The sequence below is a fragment of the Chelonia mydas genome, chromosome 5 (assembly GCF_015237465.2).
Source record: "Chelonia mydas isolate rCheMyd1 chromosome 5, rCheMyd1.pri.v2, whole genome shotgun sequence".
Taxonomy (NCBI): domain Eukaryota; kingdom Metazoa; phylum Chordata; order Testudines; family Cheloniidae; genus Chelonia; species Chelonia mydas.
This window is the reverse complement of record NC_051245.2, coordinates 121,391,869-121,409,380: the sequence shown is the minus strand read 5'-3', so window position 1 is coordinate 121,409,380 and position 17,512 is coordinate 121,391,869. Positions and strand designations below refer to the sequence as shown.

Here is a 17,512-nt window from a genome sequence, read left to right as displayed (position 1 = left end):
CAGCCTCATCCTGCTCCAGGACCAGCCGTGACACTCGTGTGGTTACCTTCTCAATTGGCTGCTGCAGGATGGGCAGCTGCTCCTCCAGTCTGTCCAGACCCCGACAGGCATATTCATTGGCTGCTGCAACTGTAACAACCACAGAACTCGTTCCCTTAATTCCTTCATGTGCACAGATCACGTGGGGCTGCTAATCCGTATACATTGGAGGACTGGTGTTCCGAATCAAGTGTCCCCAGGTTACTGATGGGCAACTTGCCCAACCCCTCTTCCTTGGCTTCCCCAAGGCTATGGAGCCAGTCTGGGTCAGCGCAGGTTTAGCACTCAGGAGATCTGGCTGCCAGTCATCTGTTCATCCACCCCCAGCTTCTCCTAGAGGGTTTCAGGAGTCTCCAGTGCCTGCAATGGGCTCAGATCCTTTTAGCATTGGAGCTGCTTCCTGTGCCCTCTAGCAGGTATTGCTCCATGGCATTCGGTGCCATACACAGTGCATGTGGCTGTGTGGAACTGGGCCAGCCACGCACACCAGGGATTGTGACTGGGCACTGCCTGCCTCTAGGCTGGCCCAGCTCACCGCTGGTACCTGAGCAAGAGTCCCCAACAGCAGCTGCTGCAGCCGTCAGAGCCGCTCCGCACAATGCCAATGCCTTGGCCAGATCACATCCAGGAGCTAGCCAAGTTCAGGGGAGCAGGAGAAGGGAGTCTGTGGATTCTGTTTGCGGCCGAGTTTAGTAGTGGGCCTAGAGCCACTGTAGGCTGAGCCTGCCCCCAGACCCACCTCCCCCGCCACACACACACAGGAGCGTTCCTGCCTCCCTTCTCTTACTCACGCTGTGGCTCCAGCTGGTCCAGGAGGGGCCGTGCCCCGTTGATGGCAGCAGAGGTGATGGCCCTCACCCCTGTCTCTGCCACCTCACAGACCCCTTTGATGGCTGGGTGGGTCTCTTCAGTAGCAGCGTAGCTGGCAGAGGCCATCTCACAGGCAGAGCTGACCAAGGGCAAGCCAGTGACCCTGTCCCCTGCAGTCTGAGGGAGGGAAAGAGGAGTCAGCTGGGGAAGAGTTCCTGGCTTGTCAAGGTGCCCCTCCTGTCTCTTTCCTTCTGCAGCTACTGATTCTGTAGGAGACTGCCTAGCTCTGGGGACAGTCTCCTGTCCCTGTCAGCAGGGGTTCAGTGGCCTGCCTGTGACATTTGTTACACACCCAGAAGCCTGGTCCCATTGGAACAGCTGCCTATATTCAGCAAGGTCTCAGGAACGCCATTTCCATCCTGGCACGCCCACCAACAAAACAGATCTGTGTCACGATCTCGTTCCGTCAGTGAGAGTAGGAATGGAGAGACCTTTTGTCTTTCCAAGTGCAGTCACTCCAGATCAGGAGCCATGTCTCGGTCCAGCACCCGGTACAATGCCTCCACTGGGCATTGCAATCAACGGGATTTGCCGGTGTTCTAGTGCAGACAGCATTCACAGGGTCACCAGTGCTGGGGCTCCTCCTGGCTTCAGGAGGCACTTGTGGGCAGTGTCTGCGGCAATCTGAGAACTAGAACTTGGAGCATTAGCTAGTGTTTTGGTTACGAGTCCCTGTCTCCCGCAGTGGGGACATTCAAGCTAGAACAGCCCTTCCAGCTGCCAAGCACACCTGCCTCCCCAGGAGAGACCCACCTGTTGCTCCTCTGCCTGGATCTCCACCTGTGGTTCATTTTCCTTAGCAGACATGGTGGAGTGAGATGTCCCTGCAAGACCCAAAAAGGAATATTGAGTGGCTACAGCAGGAAACAATGAAATCCATGTTGTGTAGGAACACCAGGAGAGCTGCTCCCAGTCCATTTTCTCTAAGATGGAGACCAGGTTGTCCCCTGCAGTAAGTGTGTCTCTCTACAGAGAACAGGCCAGGGCCTTAAACCTTTGATCTAAGGCAGGCTTAGAGACAGCCAGTTCCTCAAGCCCAGGGATGCACTTGTAATCCACACACCTTGTGGGTGTGTTCTTCTGTCCCATCTCGTGGCAGCAGGACCAGTTAGAGACAGAGATTAACACATCGGCTCTACGGTCTTAGCTAAAGAGCCTTATGGCTTTTAGCTCATGCAGCAGAGGCTCATGCATTTAGCTCCAGAGGTCCCAGATTTGATCCTGCCGATCACCAGGGTCTGTCGGTGTTACACACTCCCAAAGCTTCTCCTCAGACTTCTAGACCCAACAATGCCTCCCAAGGGGAGCACCAGGACACCTGCAAAGCTTAGAGGCACCCTCCTAGTTTAGTCTTTTCCCAGATAATACCAGGGCTAATTCCATTTGTCCCAGAGTACAATCACTGACAGAAGTTAACCTGCTGAAGATAGTAGCCATTGACTACACACACGAAACACAGAATTGAGAAGGGACCTCTAGAGTGACTAGTGTTGGAGTCTCCCTGGATATTGAATTACATAGGAGATGATCATAATGGTCCCTTCTGACCTTAATATCTATGAGTCTACATAGGAGATGCCCACTATGGCAGGCTGGTTATTTTAAAGCCAATTAAGCTGGTAAAAACACAAATATTTTCTATTGTCAGTTGAAGACTGGTCTGGTAAAGAAACAGATTCCAGTTCAGGTACATTTACACCATCACCCTGGAGGCAAGAGTGAGACCACTAACTAGAAAGCTAGGGCCAGGAAGCATTTCCCTTATGGGAAAGCACCAGGCCTGTTTTCTTTTAGTGTTTCAGATACATATTGGTTACCCAGTACTCCAGTCTCAGCTGAATCAGCCACCTTAGTCAAGTGTTTCCACCTGCAGATCATTAAGACAAGCCAGAACTCAGACCACAGCCAGAAGTCCCAATCCCCATTCCTGAGTGGGAACATCATAACTTTGCTCAGGTGGAGAGGTGAGTGGAGAGTTTTCCTGTAGTCCAAACCCTAATTTAATTCTCCTTGTTAAATATTCTATTCTTCTCTAGGGAAGCCTCCACCTCCTAGAACATACCATTAAATCAAGGCCTCCCAGTCTGGAAGGCAGATAGTTTCCTTCCCTGGACCGTTTGCTCAGAAGACTCAACTCAAAATGCTTTACACAAGTACAGCTACCAAGCACTGAAAGTAGCTAAGAGTTTCTGGTCATTCAATCCTAGCCACTACTGGCCATCAGGCAAGACATTGGGTCACACTCTGTGTAAGAAAAGAGCCCCCATCTAAACACACGCAGAATCCAGGAACCAGAGTCATAGCATAGAGGTTAAACACACATCTTACCAAACTTCCACACTGCTAATCCTTTGCCAGTACTAGAATCTACCCCCCCTCAGCCATTATATTCCTGTGATGATGTCATCATGGGGCTGGATACACTTGACAGACAGCTCAGGAGACCAATCACACAGCTGCATTCTCTACTTTGCTCAGTGAGGGCTGTGAGCCTCTCAAAAGTTACAGGGTTTCAGAGTTGCCAATCTTGGTTGGATGTGTTCCTGGAGGTCTCATCACATGACAATCTTTAGTTCCTGGAGACTCCAGGACGATCCTGGAGGGCTGGCAAACCTAGTTTCAGATTATGAGCTGTTTGGGGCAGGCCTTTTACTCTGTGTTAAGACAGTGCCTAGCATGATGGGATTCCAGTTCTGATTTTGGCTTTGAAATGTTACGGTCATACAAATAATAAAAATGCTTCATATTCTAAGAGTGCTCCAGTTGTTCTCTCTGAAAAGCGCCTTTACGCTCCTTTTCCCTGGGAACATTTTCAGTGTAGAAGGTTTTTTGTCAGTAAAACAATCTAAGAGAGGAGAGTGCTGATAGCTGTTGTATTATTTTGCTTTCTTGCCCACTCCAGAAGAGGCTGGGGCACTTTCTCCGGCCCCGCTGGTACAAGTTGCTTCCTCAGTTCATTTATAGCTTTCCTGCTAGTTGACTTGTCCAGGGAAGAGAACGTGGCACAGATTTTTAAAGGTATTTAGCTATTGCTCCTCTCAGCATTGCAAGACCTAAGTGAGTTAGGCCCAGAACCTCAAAGAGAGTTAGGTTGCCCCACACTGGGCAATAAGGGGTTAAAGACTGAGTGCAGTTAGCAGTTCCAATATAAGTGTCAGTTCGATACGTGGAACCCCCAGGCTCAGGGGGAATCAGGGGAGCATTTGGGAAATGACGGGGATGACACAGCCAAAGGGAAGGACTAAGAGGGGAGACAAGCTCAGGGAACAGTTTGGGGGGGTCAGTCATAGCCACTATGCTCGGCTCTGCCCTCTCCCCATTATCATTCCTGGCCTAGTTACTTCAGTGCCAGGGTCCTTCCCAGCCAGAGTGACAGCAGATCACACCAGGCATAACTTCGTCCCATAACCTCCCCATCACCCTTCACACAGGGAGTAAAATCAAAGCAGGGAGTGCAAATGCCTGGAGCAGCTGAGCAGAGTGACAGTGGCCTGGGGCTGAGGCATGTGCTCACCTCACTCCTTTAAAGCAAGCCTAGATGTTCATACCCATGTGTCTGTCCCACAGAGGGATGTGAGTGGGCCTCCATCCAGACACACGATCTTCAGCTTCAGTGGCTGCCAGGGCCAGAGCGGGGCAGTTTTAGGCCCTGATTCTACAATGAGCCCTGCACAAACCAGCCCCTGCATCTACTCAGACCCCAGTAACTTCAACAGGCAGTTGGGAAGAGTAGCTGAGTTCCAGAGGGCTCTGCACAGGTGCAAGTATCACCAGCACAGAGAGACCATTGCATGCTCAGGGCTTAGCAACCACCTTCCCATCCATAGCCCTCCCACACAGGCAGCCAGCAGAAGCAGCAAGCCCAACCATGTTCAGAGCACACTACAAGTTTTCCTACTTGGGATCTACAGCTACAATCACTAATTATCCAGAGGGTGCCACCCAGGAGAGAAAGCCAGCTGGGGGCAGGAAGCATCTCTTTCCTTTTCCCATTCCTCCTTCTAATATTCAGACCATTGGGGTTGTAGCTGGTGTGATCTCTTTGCTCACACCTTGGATCCTCCAACAGGCCTTTGGATTAAACACTCCAGCCCGTTGGTTTGGGGTTTGCTGAAATAACTCACTGCTCCTTGTGCCATGAATACTGCACCCGGTGGGTTAATCAGTCACTGCGTTTGCTTTATATAACTTGAGACTGGCCCAGCAACATTTTCGATCGGGTTTCTTAGGTCTGACCCTGGCTTGGGGATGTGTTAGAACCACTCCTTCCCTATGGAAAGATTAGCTGTAGGGGCTGTGCTGGGGAAATGTAGGCTGCAATGCTCTTCATGGTGTAAAGAAAATTCAGCTTCTTTCCAAGTTTGAAGCTAATATCTGTTGATGTGAAATCCACTCATTGACATCACACATTTTATTAGACTTGGACTAAAGAGGAAAGAGCTTCACTGGGCTTGAACACAGAAGTCACGTTAGCTGACCAGCACTCCTGAAGTCTGCACTGACTCTTCCATATCCCTAAAACGAGCAGGCTAGGACCTTTACTCACCCCAGCAGGGCTCCACCTAGCTAGTGTGTTGGAGGGGCCTCTGTTAATCCAGAACACAGCAGGGTATGTAACACACTTCCAGTTACACAGACAAATTAGTGACAGTGATCTCTCACTGTCAATTAAGGAGTTTCTGACTTTTCTGCAGAAAAGGACCTCGAGGTTACAGTGGACAAGAAGCTGGCTATGAGTCAACAGGGTGCCCTTGTTGCCAAGATGGCCAGTGACATTTTGGGCTGTGTAAATAGGTGCATTGCCAGCAAATCGACAGAGATGATTGTTCCCCTCTATTCAACATTGGTGAGGCCTCATCTGGAGTACTATGTACAGTTTTGGGCCCTACACTACAAAAAGAATGTGAAAAAATTGGAAAGCGTCCAGCAGAGGGCAGCAAAAATGTTTAGGGGACTGGAACACAGGACTTATGGAGGAGAGGCTGAGGGAACTGGAATTGTTTAGTCTGCAGAAGAGAAGACTGAGGGGGGGGTGGGTGGGTGGGAATTTGATAGCTGCTTTCAACTACCTGAGAGGGAGTTCCAAAGAGGATGGATCTAGACTGTTCTCAATGGTACACAGGGCAGAACAAGGATCAATGATCTCAAGTTGCAGCGGGGGAGGTTTAGGTTGGATATTAGGAAAATCTTTACTAGGAAGGTGGTGAAGCACTGGAATGTGTTACCTAGGAAGGTGGTGGAATCTCCTTCCTTTGGTGTTTTTAAGGTCGGGTTTGACAAAACCCTGGCTGGGATGATTTAGTTGGGGATTGGTCCTGCTTTGAGCAGGGGGTTGGATTAGATGACCTCCTAATGTCCCTTCCAACCCCCATGTTCTTGGAGTCTATGAAAACCTTTTTTATACCCAGTCCATTGGAGTACAAGACAGGCCCTGTCCAATGAGATCAGGAGTAACCAGCCCTGGGAGCTGCTTCCATCACCACTTTGATTACTAGTCTCCATCCTTGAGAGCTACACACCCATTCCTGGTCATGGTCCTGTTGCAGTACTGAACCTGAGAGACATTTCCTTGCCTGAAGCTTTTTAATAGCTCAAGCCCGAGTTAGGATAAGCAACAGTGATGGAGCTGCCTAGATGACACTACACACTTGTGACTTCAAGGCTAGACACAAGCTCTCAGGAAAATGCATTACAAGCCCAGCACTGGTCCTATTATGGATCTCCCACAACCCTGAGCCATGTGCCTGTAGTGTTATTGGCCTGGCTAGGTTTACACTAGGCAGTAGGAAAGGTTAGGCAGGTGCTTGGCTAATGGCAGGAAGGACGGACAAGCTGGCTGATGTCCATGCTTCAGCAAGACTATCTACTGCTCTCTCTTGCAGCTAGTCTCCCCGTGTGCGTTTTGTTAAATCCCAGTTGCCTGGGGTTGTCAATTCACCATCTTTTCCGAGACACTTCTAACCTGTTCAGCTTCTTGTACTGGACTAGAGACAAGACCCGGCAGTCTCCCACCACTGTATGTGACCCTTTTAACTTCGCTCATTACCAGTAGTAGGTTCTCAGTTCTCCACACACCCCATTTCCTCTCAAGGCCATAGTGCCCTATCTCAACAACCTGGGTCTTTCCCTCTGTTAGTTGGTCTCAGAGTCTGTAATGTTGCCTTGCTACACACTGGAAGCCAGACGAGTGTTCTCAATGGGCTGTTGCCTCCTACCTGAGAAAAGTCTCAATGGAAGTGTGTCAAATGGAGGCACCTGAAGAGATGCCTTCACGCAGGAGACAAGCTCAGCCATTCTGGAGTCCTTCCAGAGAAAAAGTGGGTGGAGGGGGTTTGTGTGTATGAAGAAGATGGGCATGGGGTCACCTGTACAGTATATGTTTCTACAGAGCATGAGCCAGGGAGGGAATCACATTAAGCAGACAGGAATTTGAATGCAGTTGCAGTTTATTGTGACATTAAACCCTAGTTTTACACATTACAAAGAGCTAGGAAAAAGATCAAGCTCAGGAGCACTTCCTATATACACAGGGGAAGACAGCTGTATGTATGTCCTGACAGAAGCAGACTAGCCCTGCAAGGGATGCAGTCCTGCATGACTAGTGATGCCACCCTGTAACTGGTAATACATTGTTCTGGGGAAGTGTGCATGGGAAAGGACATTCACATTCTGCAAAAGAGTTGACCTCAGTCCACCATCTGACAAAGCAGAACTGCAGCCTTAGTGAGGAGACCCCACACTAGCTATGCAGGCAATTCAGCTGGATTCCTTCCAGCAGGAGGGGGAACCTTCAGGCCTCCACCTTCTTTCCTTCCTCCACCATCTCATCAGGACACAGTGTGGAGTCTCCAGCGGGAGTGAAGGGTCCCACGATCCAGTCTAGGGGAATGTTCTGCGTCATGTATTCCAGCAGCTCCTCCAGGGACTCCTGGGCCTTGGTTACCATCTCCCGACTCCAGGCAAGGGCACTGCTGGAGAGATCCTGGAAACAGCTGGCACTGGAGAAGGAGGCCTGGAGCTCTTCTATACTGCTCGAGACCTGCTGGCCCTTGTCCTGGATAGTGCTGGGAAGGCCCTGGATGCTGCCCAGGAGAGTAAGGCAGGTGGTTTTCAGTTGCTGGGTGAGGCTCTGGGACATGGCTAGAGCCTGAGCTTCAACCTGCTGGAAGGAGAAAGCGAGAGATGGGAGTATCTGCAAAAGTCACCCTGTCAAGGTTCCTTCCCCACTCTGAACTCTAGGGTACAGATGTGGGGACCTGCATGAAAGACCCCCTAAACTTATTCTTACCAGCTTAGGTTAAAAGCTTCCCCAAGGTACAGGCTTTGCCTTGTCCTTCAACCGTACGCTGCCACCACCAAGCCTTTTAAACAAAGAACAGGGAAAGAGACCACTTGGAGAAGTCTTCCCCCAAAATATCCCCCCCAAGCCCTACTCCCCCTTTCCTGGGGAAGGCTTGGGAATAATCCTCACCAATTGGTACAGGTGAGCACAGACCCAAACCCTTGGATCTTGAGAACAATAGAAAAAACCAATCAGGTTCTTAAAAGAAGAATTTTAAATTAAAGAAAAGGTAAAAGAATCACATCTGTAAAATCAGGATGGTAAATACCTTACAGAGTAATCAGATTCAAAACATGGAGAATCCCTCTTATCAAAACATTAAGTTACAAAAAATAAATAAATACACATTCCCTCCAGCATAGCATATTTTACAAGGCATTAAACAAAAGAAAATCTAACACATTTTCTAGCTAGCTTACTTACTAACCTAACAGGAGTTGTAAGGCTGCATTCCTGATCCGTTCCCAGCAAAAGCATCACACAGACAGACCAAGACCTTTGTTCCCCTGCCCCCCACTCCAGATTTGAAGGAATCTTGTCCCCTCCTTGGGGATTTTGGGTCAGGTGCCAGCGGGGTTACCTTAGCTTCTTAGCCCTTCACAGGTGAAAGGTTTTACCTCTGGCCAGGAGGGATTTTATAGCACTCTATACAGAAAGGTGGTTACCCTTTCTTTTATACTTATGACACACCCCGACAGATGTGGAGAGTTGGCTGGAGCAAGGCTGTGAGGGCAAGAAGGAGGAGAATACCTTTGCGGAGTCTGGTTCCTCCTGCCCTTCCAACTTCCCCCTGCAGCACTGGAGCCACATCTGGTACAGACGGTCCTGGCCATTGTGAAGCTTCTGATCTACGGCCTGCTTGGCATGGCTGATCTGCAGTAGGAGAGGGCAGTTAGCTGGGAAGAGCAGGAGGCGGCTGGCCAGGGAAGCTCTCCCACAGCTAGGTGCGGGCAGCAGGCAGGCAGCACTACTGCAGCATTGAGCACAGGAGGCTGCAGAGACCGTGACCCACAGCAGCTACAGGGCAGGGGAGAGGGGTCGTGTTCCTACCAGGTCAATGATTTGCTGGAGCTGGGAGAGGGCCTCCAGGGTGCGCTGCCTGGCTTGTCTCATTTTGCCCAGGGCGTGCTGGTAGGCTCGCTGGCGCAGCGTGCTCGAAAGGGAACCCAGACGCACGTAATAACTCCGCTGCTCTGCAGGAGCCTCTCCAGGCCCCTCAAGGGGAGTTGTTGCAAGCTCAGCTGGAAGGGGCAAGGGGAAGGGGTCAGTGGCAGCAGTGGTGCAAACAAGCCAGTAAGGTCAGGTACGCCGCGCCATTAAAACATTTATTGCTGATAAGACGTCCTGGAAAGGACCTTCGGTATCCAGTGAAAACTGCAGCTCTCTTAGGAACCGCAGTAGCGAAAGGAGCAGAACATTGGCAGCTCCTCTGGTGTGGCTGTACCGTCCCCAGCTGCCCACTCCCCGCCCAGCCCTTCCATGTAGTTGCATCTGTCTGGGGTCTGTAGAGCCCCCCAACACAAGGCAGGGTGGGGTCGTTTGGGGGGGAATCATGTGGGGGTCATGTGCCCCCCCCCATTTTGGGTCCCTCCTATGAGTCGCTGTACTGGTAAGAGAGTTCAAATCTATTTGCACCACCAGTTGGCAGGGCCAGGATACAAGGCAGGGATGCGTTCAGCCCTCCCAAAGCTTGTGACTGATGGAAACTTTCCCAGGGCATGTTTGGATGCCCTGCAGCACCGACCAGTGAGGCAGCGAGTAACTGCACGGGGAGCAGTGTCAGAGCCATCAGACAGGACTAGCTGAGGGCCCAGCATGAAGGAACAAGGGGAGGGCTAGTAGCCAAGCTAGGTTGCAAGGGAGCCCGAAGGAGAGGTGGCTCTTTTGGCAGATCAGCTGTGGACACTGAGTCCAAGCTGCGCCCGAAGACACCAGGGTCACATTGGTTTGTATTCAGCAGAGAGGTTCTTACCGAGCTCCTCCTCTGTCATGGGGAGGTAGTGGTCCACCAGCTGCTCAGATTTCCCCAATGCTGCGTCTATGCCACTCACAGCCATCTGCCCCATGCTGGAGCCCATCACTGTGCTCATGCTGCTGGTCACGGCGGATTTGGTCACCTCCACGCTCTCCTGGACAGCCCCTTGGGCCACGCCCACCATGCTGGTCACTGCATCCTTGGCCTCAGTGACCGTGCTGCAGACTGCATCCTTGGCACCCACCATTGTGGCACGCATGAGGTCTTGGGCATCCAAAGCCACCTAGAGGAAGAGGGGTCAGTAGAGAGGTCACTGAACACCTAGCGGAAGTGAAGGGCCCACAGCCTCATCCTGCTCCAGGACCAGCCGTGACACTCATGTGGTTACCTTCTCAATCGGCTGCTGCAGGATGGGCAGCTGCTCCTCCAGTCTGTCCAGACCCCGACAGGCATATTCATTGGCTGCTGCAACTGAAACAACCACAGAACTCGTTCCCTTAATTCCTTCATGTGCACAGATCTCGTGGGGCTGCTAATCCGTGTACATTGGAGGACTGGTATTCCTAAGCAAGTGTCCCCAGGTTACTGATGGGGAAGCCAAGGAAGAGGGGTTGGGCAAGTTGCTGAAAGCCTTGGAACCAGTCTGGGTCAGCGCAGATTTAGCACTCAGGAGATCCGGCTGCCAGTCATCTGTTCTGAAACCCTCTAGAGAAGCTGGGGGTGGATGGAGTCTCCAGTGCCTGCAATGGGCTCAGATCGTTTTAGCATTGGAGCTGCTTCCTGTACCCTCTAGCAGGTATTGCTCCATGGCATTAGGTGCCATACACAGTGCATGTGGCTGTGTGGTACTGGGCCAGCCACGCACACCAGGGATTGTGGCTGTGCACTGCCCTCCTCTAGGCTGGCCCAGATCCCCGCTGGTACCTGAGCAAGAGTCCAACAACAGCTGCTGCAGCCGTCAGAGCCCTGCTGGACAAGGACAATGCCTTGGTCAGATCACGTCTAGGAGCTAGCCAAGTTCAGGGGAGCAGGAGAAGGGAGTCCGTGGATTCTGTTTGCTGCCAGTTGGAGGCCGAGTTCAGTAGTGGGCCTAGAGCCACTGCAGGCTGAGCCTGCCCCCAGACCCACCTCCCCCTCCACACACACGAGTGTTCCTGCCTCCCTTCCCTTACTCACGCTGTGGCTCCAGCTGGGCCAGGATGGGCCGTACCCCGGTGATGGCAGCAGAGGTGATGGTCCTCACCCCAGTCTCTGCCACCTCACAGACTGCTTTGATGGCTGGGTGGGTCTCTTTGGTAGCAGCATAGCTGGCAGAGGCCATCTCACAGGCAGAGCTGACCAAGGGCAGGCCAGCCACCCTGTCCGCTGCAGTCTGAGGGAGGGAAAGAGGAGTCAGCTGAGGAAGAGCTCCTGGCTTCTCAAGGTGCCCCTCCTGTCTTTCCTTCTGCAAACTACTGATTCTGTAGGAGACTGTCCTCAGAGCTAAGCAGTCTCCGGTCCCTGTCAGCAGGGGTTCAGTGGCCTGCCTGTGACATTAGTTACAGACCCAGAAGCCTGGTCCCATTGGAACAGCTGCCTATATTCAGCAAGGTCTCAGGAACGCCATTTCCATACTGGCACACCGACCAACAAAACAGAACTGTGTCACGGTCTCATTCCATCAGTGAGAACAGGAATGGAGAGACCTTTTGTCTTTCCAAGTGCAGCCTCTCCTGATCAGGAACCATGTCTCGGTCCAGCACCCGGTACAATGCCCGCACTGGGCATTACAATCAGCGGGATTTGCCGGTGTTCGAGTGGAGACAGCATTCAGAGGGTCACCAGTGCCGGTGCTCCTCCTGGCTTCAGGGGGCACTTGTGGGCAGTGACTACAGCACTCTGAGAACAAGAACTTGGAGCATTAGCTAGTGTTGTGGTTACGAGTCCCGGTCTCCAGCAGTGGGGACCCTCAAGCTCGAACAGTCATTCCAGCCGCCAAGCACACCTGCCTCCCCAGGAGGGACCCACCTGTTGCTCCTCTGCCTGGATCTCCACCTGGATCTCCACCTGTGGTTCATTTTCCTTAGCAAACATGGTGGAGTGAGATGTCCCTGCAAGACCCAAAAAGGCATATTGAGTGGCTACTGTAGAACACAGCGAAATCAATGTTGTGTAGGAATACCAGGAGAGCTGCTCCCGGTCCATTTTCTCTAAGATGGAGACCAGGTTGTCCCCCTGTAGTAAGTCTCTCTCTACAGAGAGCAGGCCAGGGCCTTAAACCTTTGATCTAAGGCAGGCTCAGAGACAGCCAGTTCCTCAAGCCCAGGGATGCACTTGTAATCCACACACCTTCTGGGTATGTTCTTCTGTCCCATTTCGTGGCACCAGGACCAGTTAGAGAGACAGAGATTAACGCATCCGCTCTACAGTCTTAGCTAAGAGCCTTATGGCTTTTAGCTCATGCATTTAGCTCCAGAGGTCCCAGATTTGATCCTGCTGATCACTACGGTCTGTCAGTGTTACACACTCCCAAAGCTTCTCCTCAGACTTCTAGACCCAACAATGCCTCCCAAGGGGAGCACCAGGACACCTGCACAGCTCATCAGAGGCACCCTTCTAGTTTAGTCTTTTCCCAGATAATACCAGGGCTAATTCCATTTATCCCAGAGTACAACCACTGACAGAAGTTATCCTGCTGAAGATAGTAGCCATTGACTACACACACAGAACACTGAATTGAGAAGGTACCACTAGGGAGCCTTCAGGGACCTCTTGAGTGAGTAGTGTAGGAGTCTCCCTGGATACCGAATTACATAGGAGATGATCATAATGGTCCCTTCTGACCTTAATATCTATGAGTCTACATAGGAGATGCTCACTATGGCAGGCTGGTTATTTTAAAGCCAATTAAGCTGGTAAAAATACAAATATTTTCTATTATCAGGTAAAGACTGGTCTGGTAAAGGAACAAATAGATTCCAGTTCAGGTAAATTCACACCATCACCCCTAGAGGCGAGAGTGAGACCACTAACTAGAGAGCTAGGGCCAGGAAGTATTTCCCTTATGGGAAGGCACCAGGCCTGTTTTCCTTTAGTGTTTCCTGCATTATCTGTTTCAGATACATATTGGTTACCCAGCATTCCAGTCTCAGCTGAATCAGCCACCTCAGTCAAGTGTTTCCACCTGCAGATCATTAGGACAAGCCAGAACTCAGACAACAGACAGAAGTCCCAATCCCCATCCCTGAGTGGGAACAACATAACTTTGCTCAGGTGGAGAGGTTTTCATAGTCCAGGCTCTAATTTAGTTCTCCTTGTTAAATATTCTATTCTCCTCAAGGGAAGTCTCCATCTCCTAGAACATACCATTAATCCAGGCCTCCCAGTCTGGAAGGCAGATAGATAGTTTCCTTCCCTGGACTGTTTACTCAGAAGACTCAACTAAAAACATTTTACACAAGTACAGCTACCAAGTACTGAAAGTAGCTAAGAGCTTCTGATCATTCAAACCTAGTCTCTGCTGGCCATCAGGCAAGACATTCAGTCACACTCTGTGTAAGGAGAGAGCCACCATCTAAACACCCCCGGAACTTAAGACATAGCTTAACCACACATCTTACCAAACTACTAATCCTTCACCAGTACTCAGACCTCCTCCAGGTCTCAGCCATTATATTCCTGTGATGATGTCATCATGGGGCTGGACACACTTGACAGACAGCTCAGGAGACCAATCACACAGCTGCATTCTCAACTTTGCCCAGTGAGGGCTGTGAGCCCCTGAAAAGTTCCAGGGTTTCAGAGTTGCCAGTCTTGGTTGGATGTATTCCTGGAAGTCTCATCACATGACAATCTTTAATTAAAGATTAATCTTTAATTCCTGGAGAGTTCAGGACAATCCTGGAGGCCTGGAAACCTAGTTTCAGATTATGAGCTGTTTGGGGCAGGTCTTTTACTTTGTGTTAAGACAGTACCTAGGACGATGGGATTGGCTTCGAAATGCTATGGTAATACAAATAATAAGAATGCTTCATATTCTCAGAGTACTCCGGTTGTTCTCTCTGAAGAGCGCCTTTACGCGCCATTTCCCTGGTAAGATTTTCAGTGTAGAAGGTTTTTTGTCAGTAAAACCATCTAAGAGAGGAGAGTGCTGATAGCTGTTGTATTATTTTGCTTTCTTGCCCACTCCAGAAGAGGCTGGGGCAGTTATTCTGGCCCAACTGGTACAAGTTGCTTCCTCAGTTCATTTATAGCTTTCCCGTTAGTTGACTTGACCAGGGAAGAGAACGTGGCACAGATTTTTAAAGGTATTTAGCTATTGCTCCTCTCGTCATTGCAAGGCCTAAGTGACTTAGGCCCAGAACCGCAAAGAGAGTTAGGTTGCCCCACACTGGGCAATAAGGGGTTAAAGACTGAGTGCAGTTAGCAGTTCCAATATAAGCGTCAGTTCGATACGTGGAACCCCCAGGCTCAGGGGGAATCAGGGGAGCATTTAGGAAATGACGGGGATGACACAGCCACAGGGAAGGACTAAGTGGGGAGACAAGCTCAGGGCAAAGTTTGGGGGGGGGTGATGTCAGTGATAGCCACTATGCTCGGCTCTGCCCTCTCCCCATTATCATTCCTGGCCTAGTTACTCCACCTTCAAGGCCCTTCCCAGCCGGAGTGACAGCAGATCACACCATGTATAACTTCTTCCCATAACCTCCCCATCACCCTTCACACAGGGAGTAAAATCAAAGCAGGGAGTGCAAATGCCTGGAGCAGCTGAGCAGAGTGACAGTGGCCTGGGGCTGAGGCAGGTGCTCACCTCACTCCTTTAAAGCAAGCCTAGATGTTCATACCCATGTGTCTGTCCCACAGAGCGATGTGAGTGGGCCTCCATCAAGGGACACGATCTTCAGCTTCAGTGGCTGCAAGGGCCAGAGTGGGGCAGTTTTAGGCCCTGATTCTATAATGAGCCCTGCACAAACCAGCCCCTGAATTTACTCAGACCTCAGTAACTTCAACAGGCAGTTGGGAAGAGTAGCTGAGTTCCAGAGGGTTCTGCACAGGTGCAAGTATCCCCAGCACAGAGAGACCATTGCATGCTCAGGGCTTAGCAACCACCTTCCCATCCATAGCCCTCCCACATACGCAGCCAGCAGAAGAAGCAAGCCCAACCATGTTCAGAGCACACTACAAGTCTTCCTACCTGGGATCTACAGCTACAATCACTAATTATCCAGAGGGTGCCACCCAGGAGAGAAAGCCAGCTGGGGGCAGGAAGCATCTCTTTCCTTTTCCCATTCCTCCTTCTAATATTCAGACCATTGGGGTGTAGCTGGTGTGATCTCTTTGCTCACACCTTGGATCCTCCAACAGGCCTTTGGATTAAACACTCCAGCCCGTTGGTTTGGGGTTTGCTGAAATAACTCACTGCTCCTTGTACAATAAATACTGCATCTGGTGTGTTAGTCAGTTACTGCATTTGCTTTACATAACTTAAGACTGGCCCAGCAACATTTTCAATGAGGTTTCTTAGGTCTGACACTGGCTTGGGGATGTGTTAGAACCGCTCCTTCTCTACGGAAAGATTAGCTACAGGGGCTGCACTCACGAAACGTAGGCTGCAACATTCTTCATGGTGTAAAGAAAATCTAGCTCCCACTTCTATCCAAGTTTGAAGCTAATATCGGTTGATGTCAAATCCACTCATTGACATCACATTTTTATTAGATTTGGACTAAAGAGGAAAGAGCTTCACTGGGCTTGAACACAGGAGTCACGTTAGCTAACCAGCACTCCTGAAGTCTGCACTGACTCTTCCATATCCCTAAAAGGAGCAGGCTAGGACCTTTACTCACCCCAGCAGGGCTCCACCGAGCTAGTGTGTTGGAGGGGCCTCTGTTAATCCAGAACACAGCAGGGTATGTGACACACTTCCAGTTACACAGGCAAATTAGCCTCAGTGATCGCTCCCTGTCAATTAGGGAATTTCTGACTTTTCTGCAGAAAAGAACCTAGAAGTTACACTGGACAAGAAACTGGCTATGAGTCAACAGTGTGCCCTTGCTGCCAAGATGGCCAATGACATTTTGAGCTGTGTAAATAGGGGCATAGCCAGCAGATCAATGGATGTGATTGTTCCCCTCTATTCGACATTGGTGAGGCCTCATCTGGAGTACTGTGTCCAGTTTTGAGCCCCACACTACAAAAAGGATGTGAAAAAATTGGAAAGTGTCTAGCAGAGGGCAACAAAAATGTTTAGGGGACTATAACACATGACTTATGAGGAGAGGCTGAGGGAACTGGAATGGTTTAGTCGGCGGAAGAGAAGAATGGAGGGGGGATTTGATAGCTGCTTTCAGCTACCTGAAAGGTGGTTCCAAAGAGGATAGATCTAGACTGTTCTCAGTGGTAGCAGAGGACAGAACAAGGAGTAATGGTCTCAAGTTGCAGTGGGGGAGGTTTAGGCTGGATATTAGGAAAAACTTTTTCACTAGAAGGGTGGTGAAGCACAGGAATGCATTATCTAGGAAGGTGGTGGAATCTTCTTCCTTTGAAGTTTTTAAGGACAGGCTAGACAAAGCCCTGGCTGGGATGATTTAGTTGGGAATAGGTCCTGCTTTGAGCAGGGAATTGGACTAGATTACCTCCTGAGGTCCCCTCCAAGCCCCATATTCTAGGAGTCTATGAAGAGCTTTGTAGCTCTAGTCCACTGGAGTACAAGACAGGCCCTGTCCAATGAGATCAGGCGTAACCAGCCCTGGGAGCTGCTTACATCACCAGTTTGGTTACTAGTCTCCATCCTTTAGAGCTACACACCCATTCCTGGTCATGGTGCTGCTGCAATACTGAACCCGAGACATTTCCTTGCCTAAAGCTTTTTAATAGCTCAAGCCCTAGTTAGGATAAGCAACAGTGATGGAGCTGCTTAGATGACACTACACACTTGTGACTTCAAGGCTAGACACAAGCTCTCAGGAAAATGCATTACAAGCCCAGCACTGGTCCTATTATGGATCTCCCACAACCCTGAGCCATGTGCCTGTAGTGTTATTGGCCTGGCTAGGTTTACACTAGGCAGTAGGAAAGGTTAGGCCAGTGCTTGGCTAACAGCAGGGAGGAAGGACACAGGCTGGCTGATGTCCATGCTTCAGCAAGACTATCTGCTGCTCTCTCTTGCAGCTGGTTTCCCTGTGTGTGTTTTGTTAAATCCCAGTTGCCTGGAGTTGTCAATTCACCATCTCTTCTCCTAGACACTTACAACCTGTTCAGCTTCTTGCACTGGGCTTGAGGCAAGGCCTGCCAGTCTCCCACTACTG

The 17,512-nt window shown here is 50.5% G+C and overlaps 1 protein-coding gene across 14 annotated transcripts in view; it reads right to left on the bottom strand.

The window, feature by feature from the left end:
• LOC119566724 (perilipin-3-like) overlaps window positions 1-17,512 on the bottom strand; it is a 57,721-nt gene that overhangs the window by 2,383 nt on the left and 37,826 nt on the right. For 3 of the 14 annotated variants that reach the window (XM_043547449.1, XM_043547457.1, XM_043547463.1), the window contains exons 1-5: window positions 3,238-3,306; window positions 2,727-2,776; window positions 1,663-1,733; window positions 831-1,026; window positions 47-129 (exon numbers count right to left, since the gene is read on the bottom strand). In XM_043547449.1, coding sequence (XP_043403384.1) covers window positions 47-129; window positions 831-1,026; window positions 1,663-1,716 — 333 coding nt within the window. In that variant the 5' untranslated portion in view covers window positions 1,717-1,733; window positions 2,727-2,776; window positions 3,238-3,306. Of the gene's footprint in view, window positions 1-46; window positions 130-830; window positions 1,027-1,662; window positions 1,734-2,726; window positions 2,837-3,237; window positions 3,307-7,337; window positions 8,072-9,001; window positions 9,125-9,301; window positions 9,493-10,223; window positions 10,510-10,614; window positions 10,698-11,402; window positions 11,599-12,233; window positions 12,317-13,825; window positions 13,882-17,512 lie in introns of those variants that run through there. The other 11 variants (XM_043547450.1, XM_037903124.2, XM_043547465.1 and 8 more) reach the window with 8 other exon arrangements.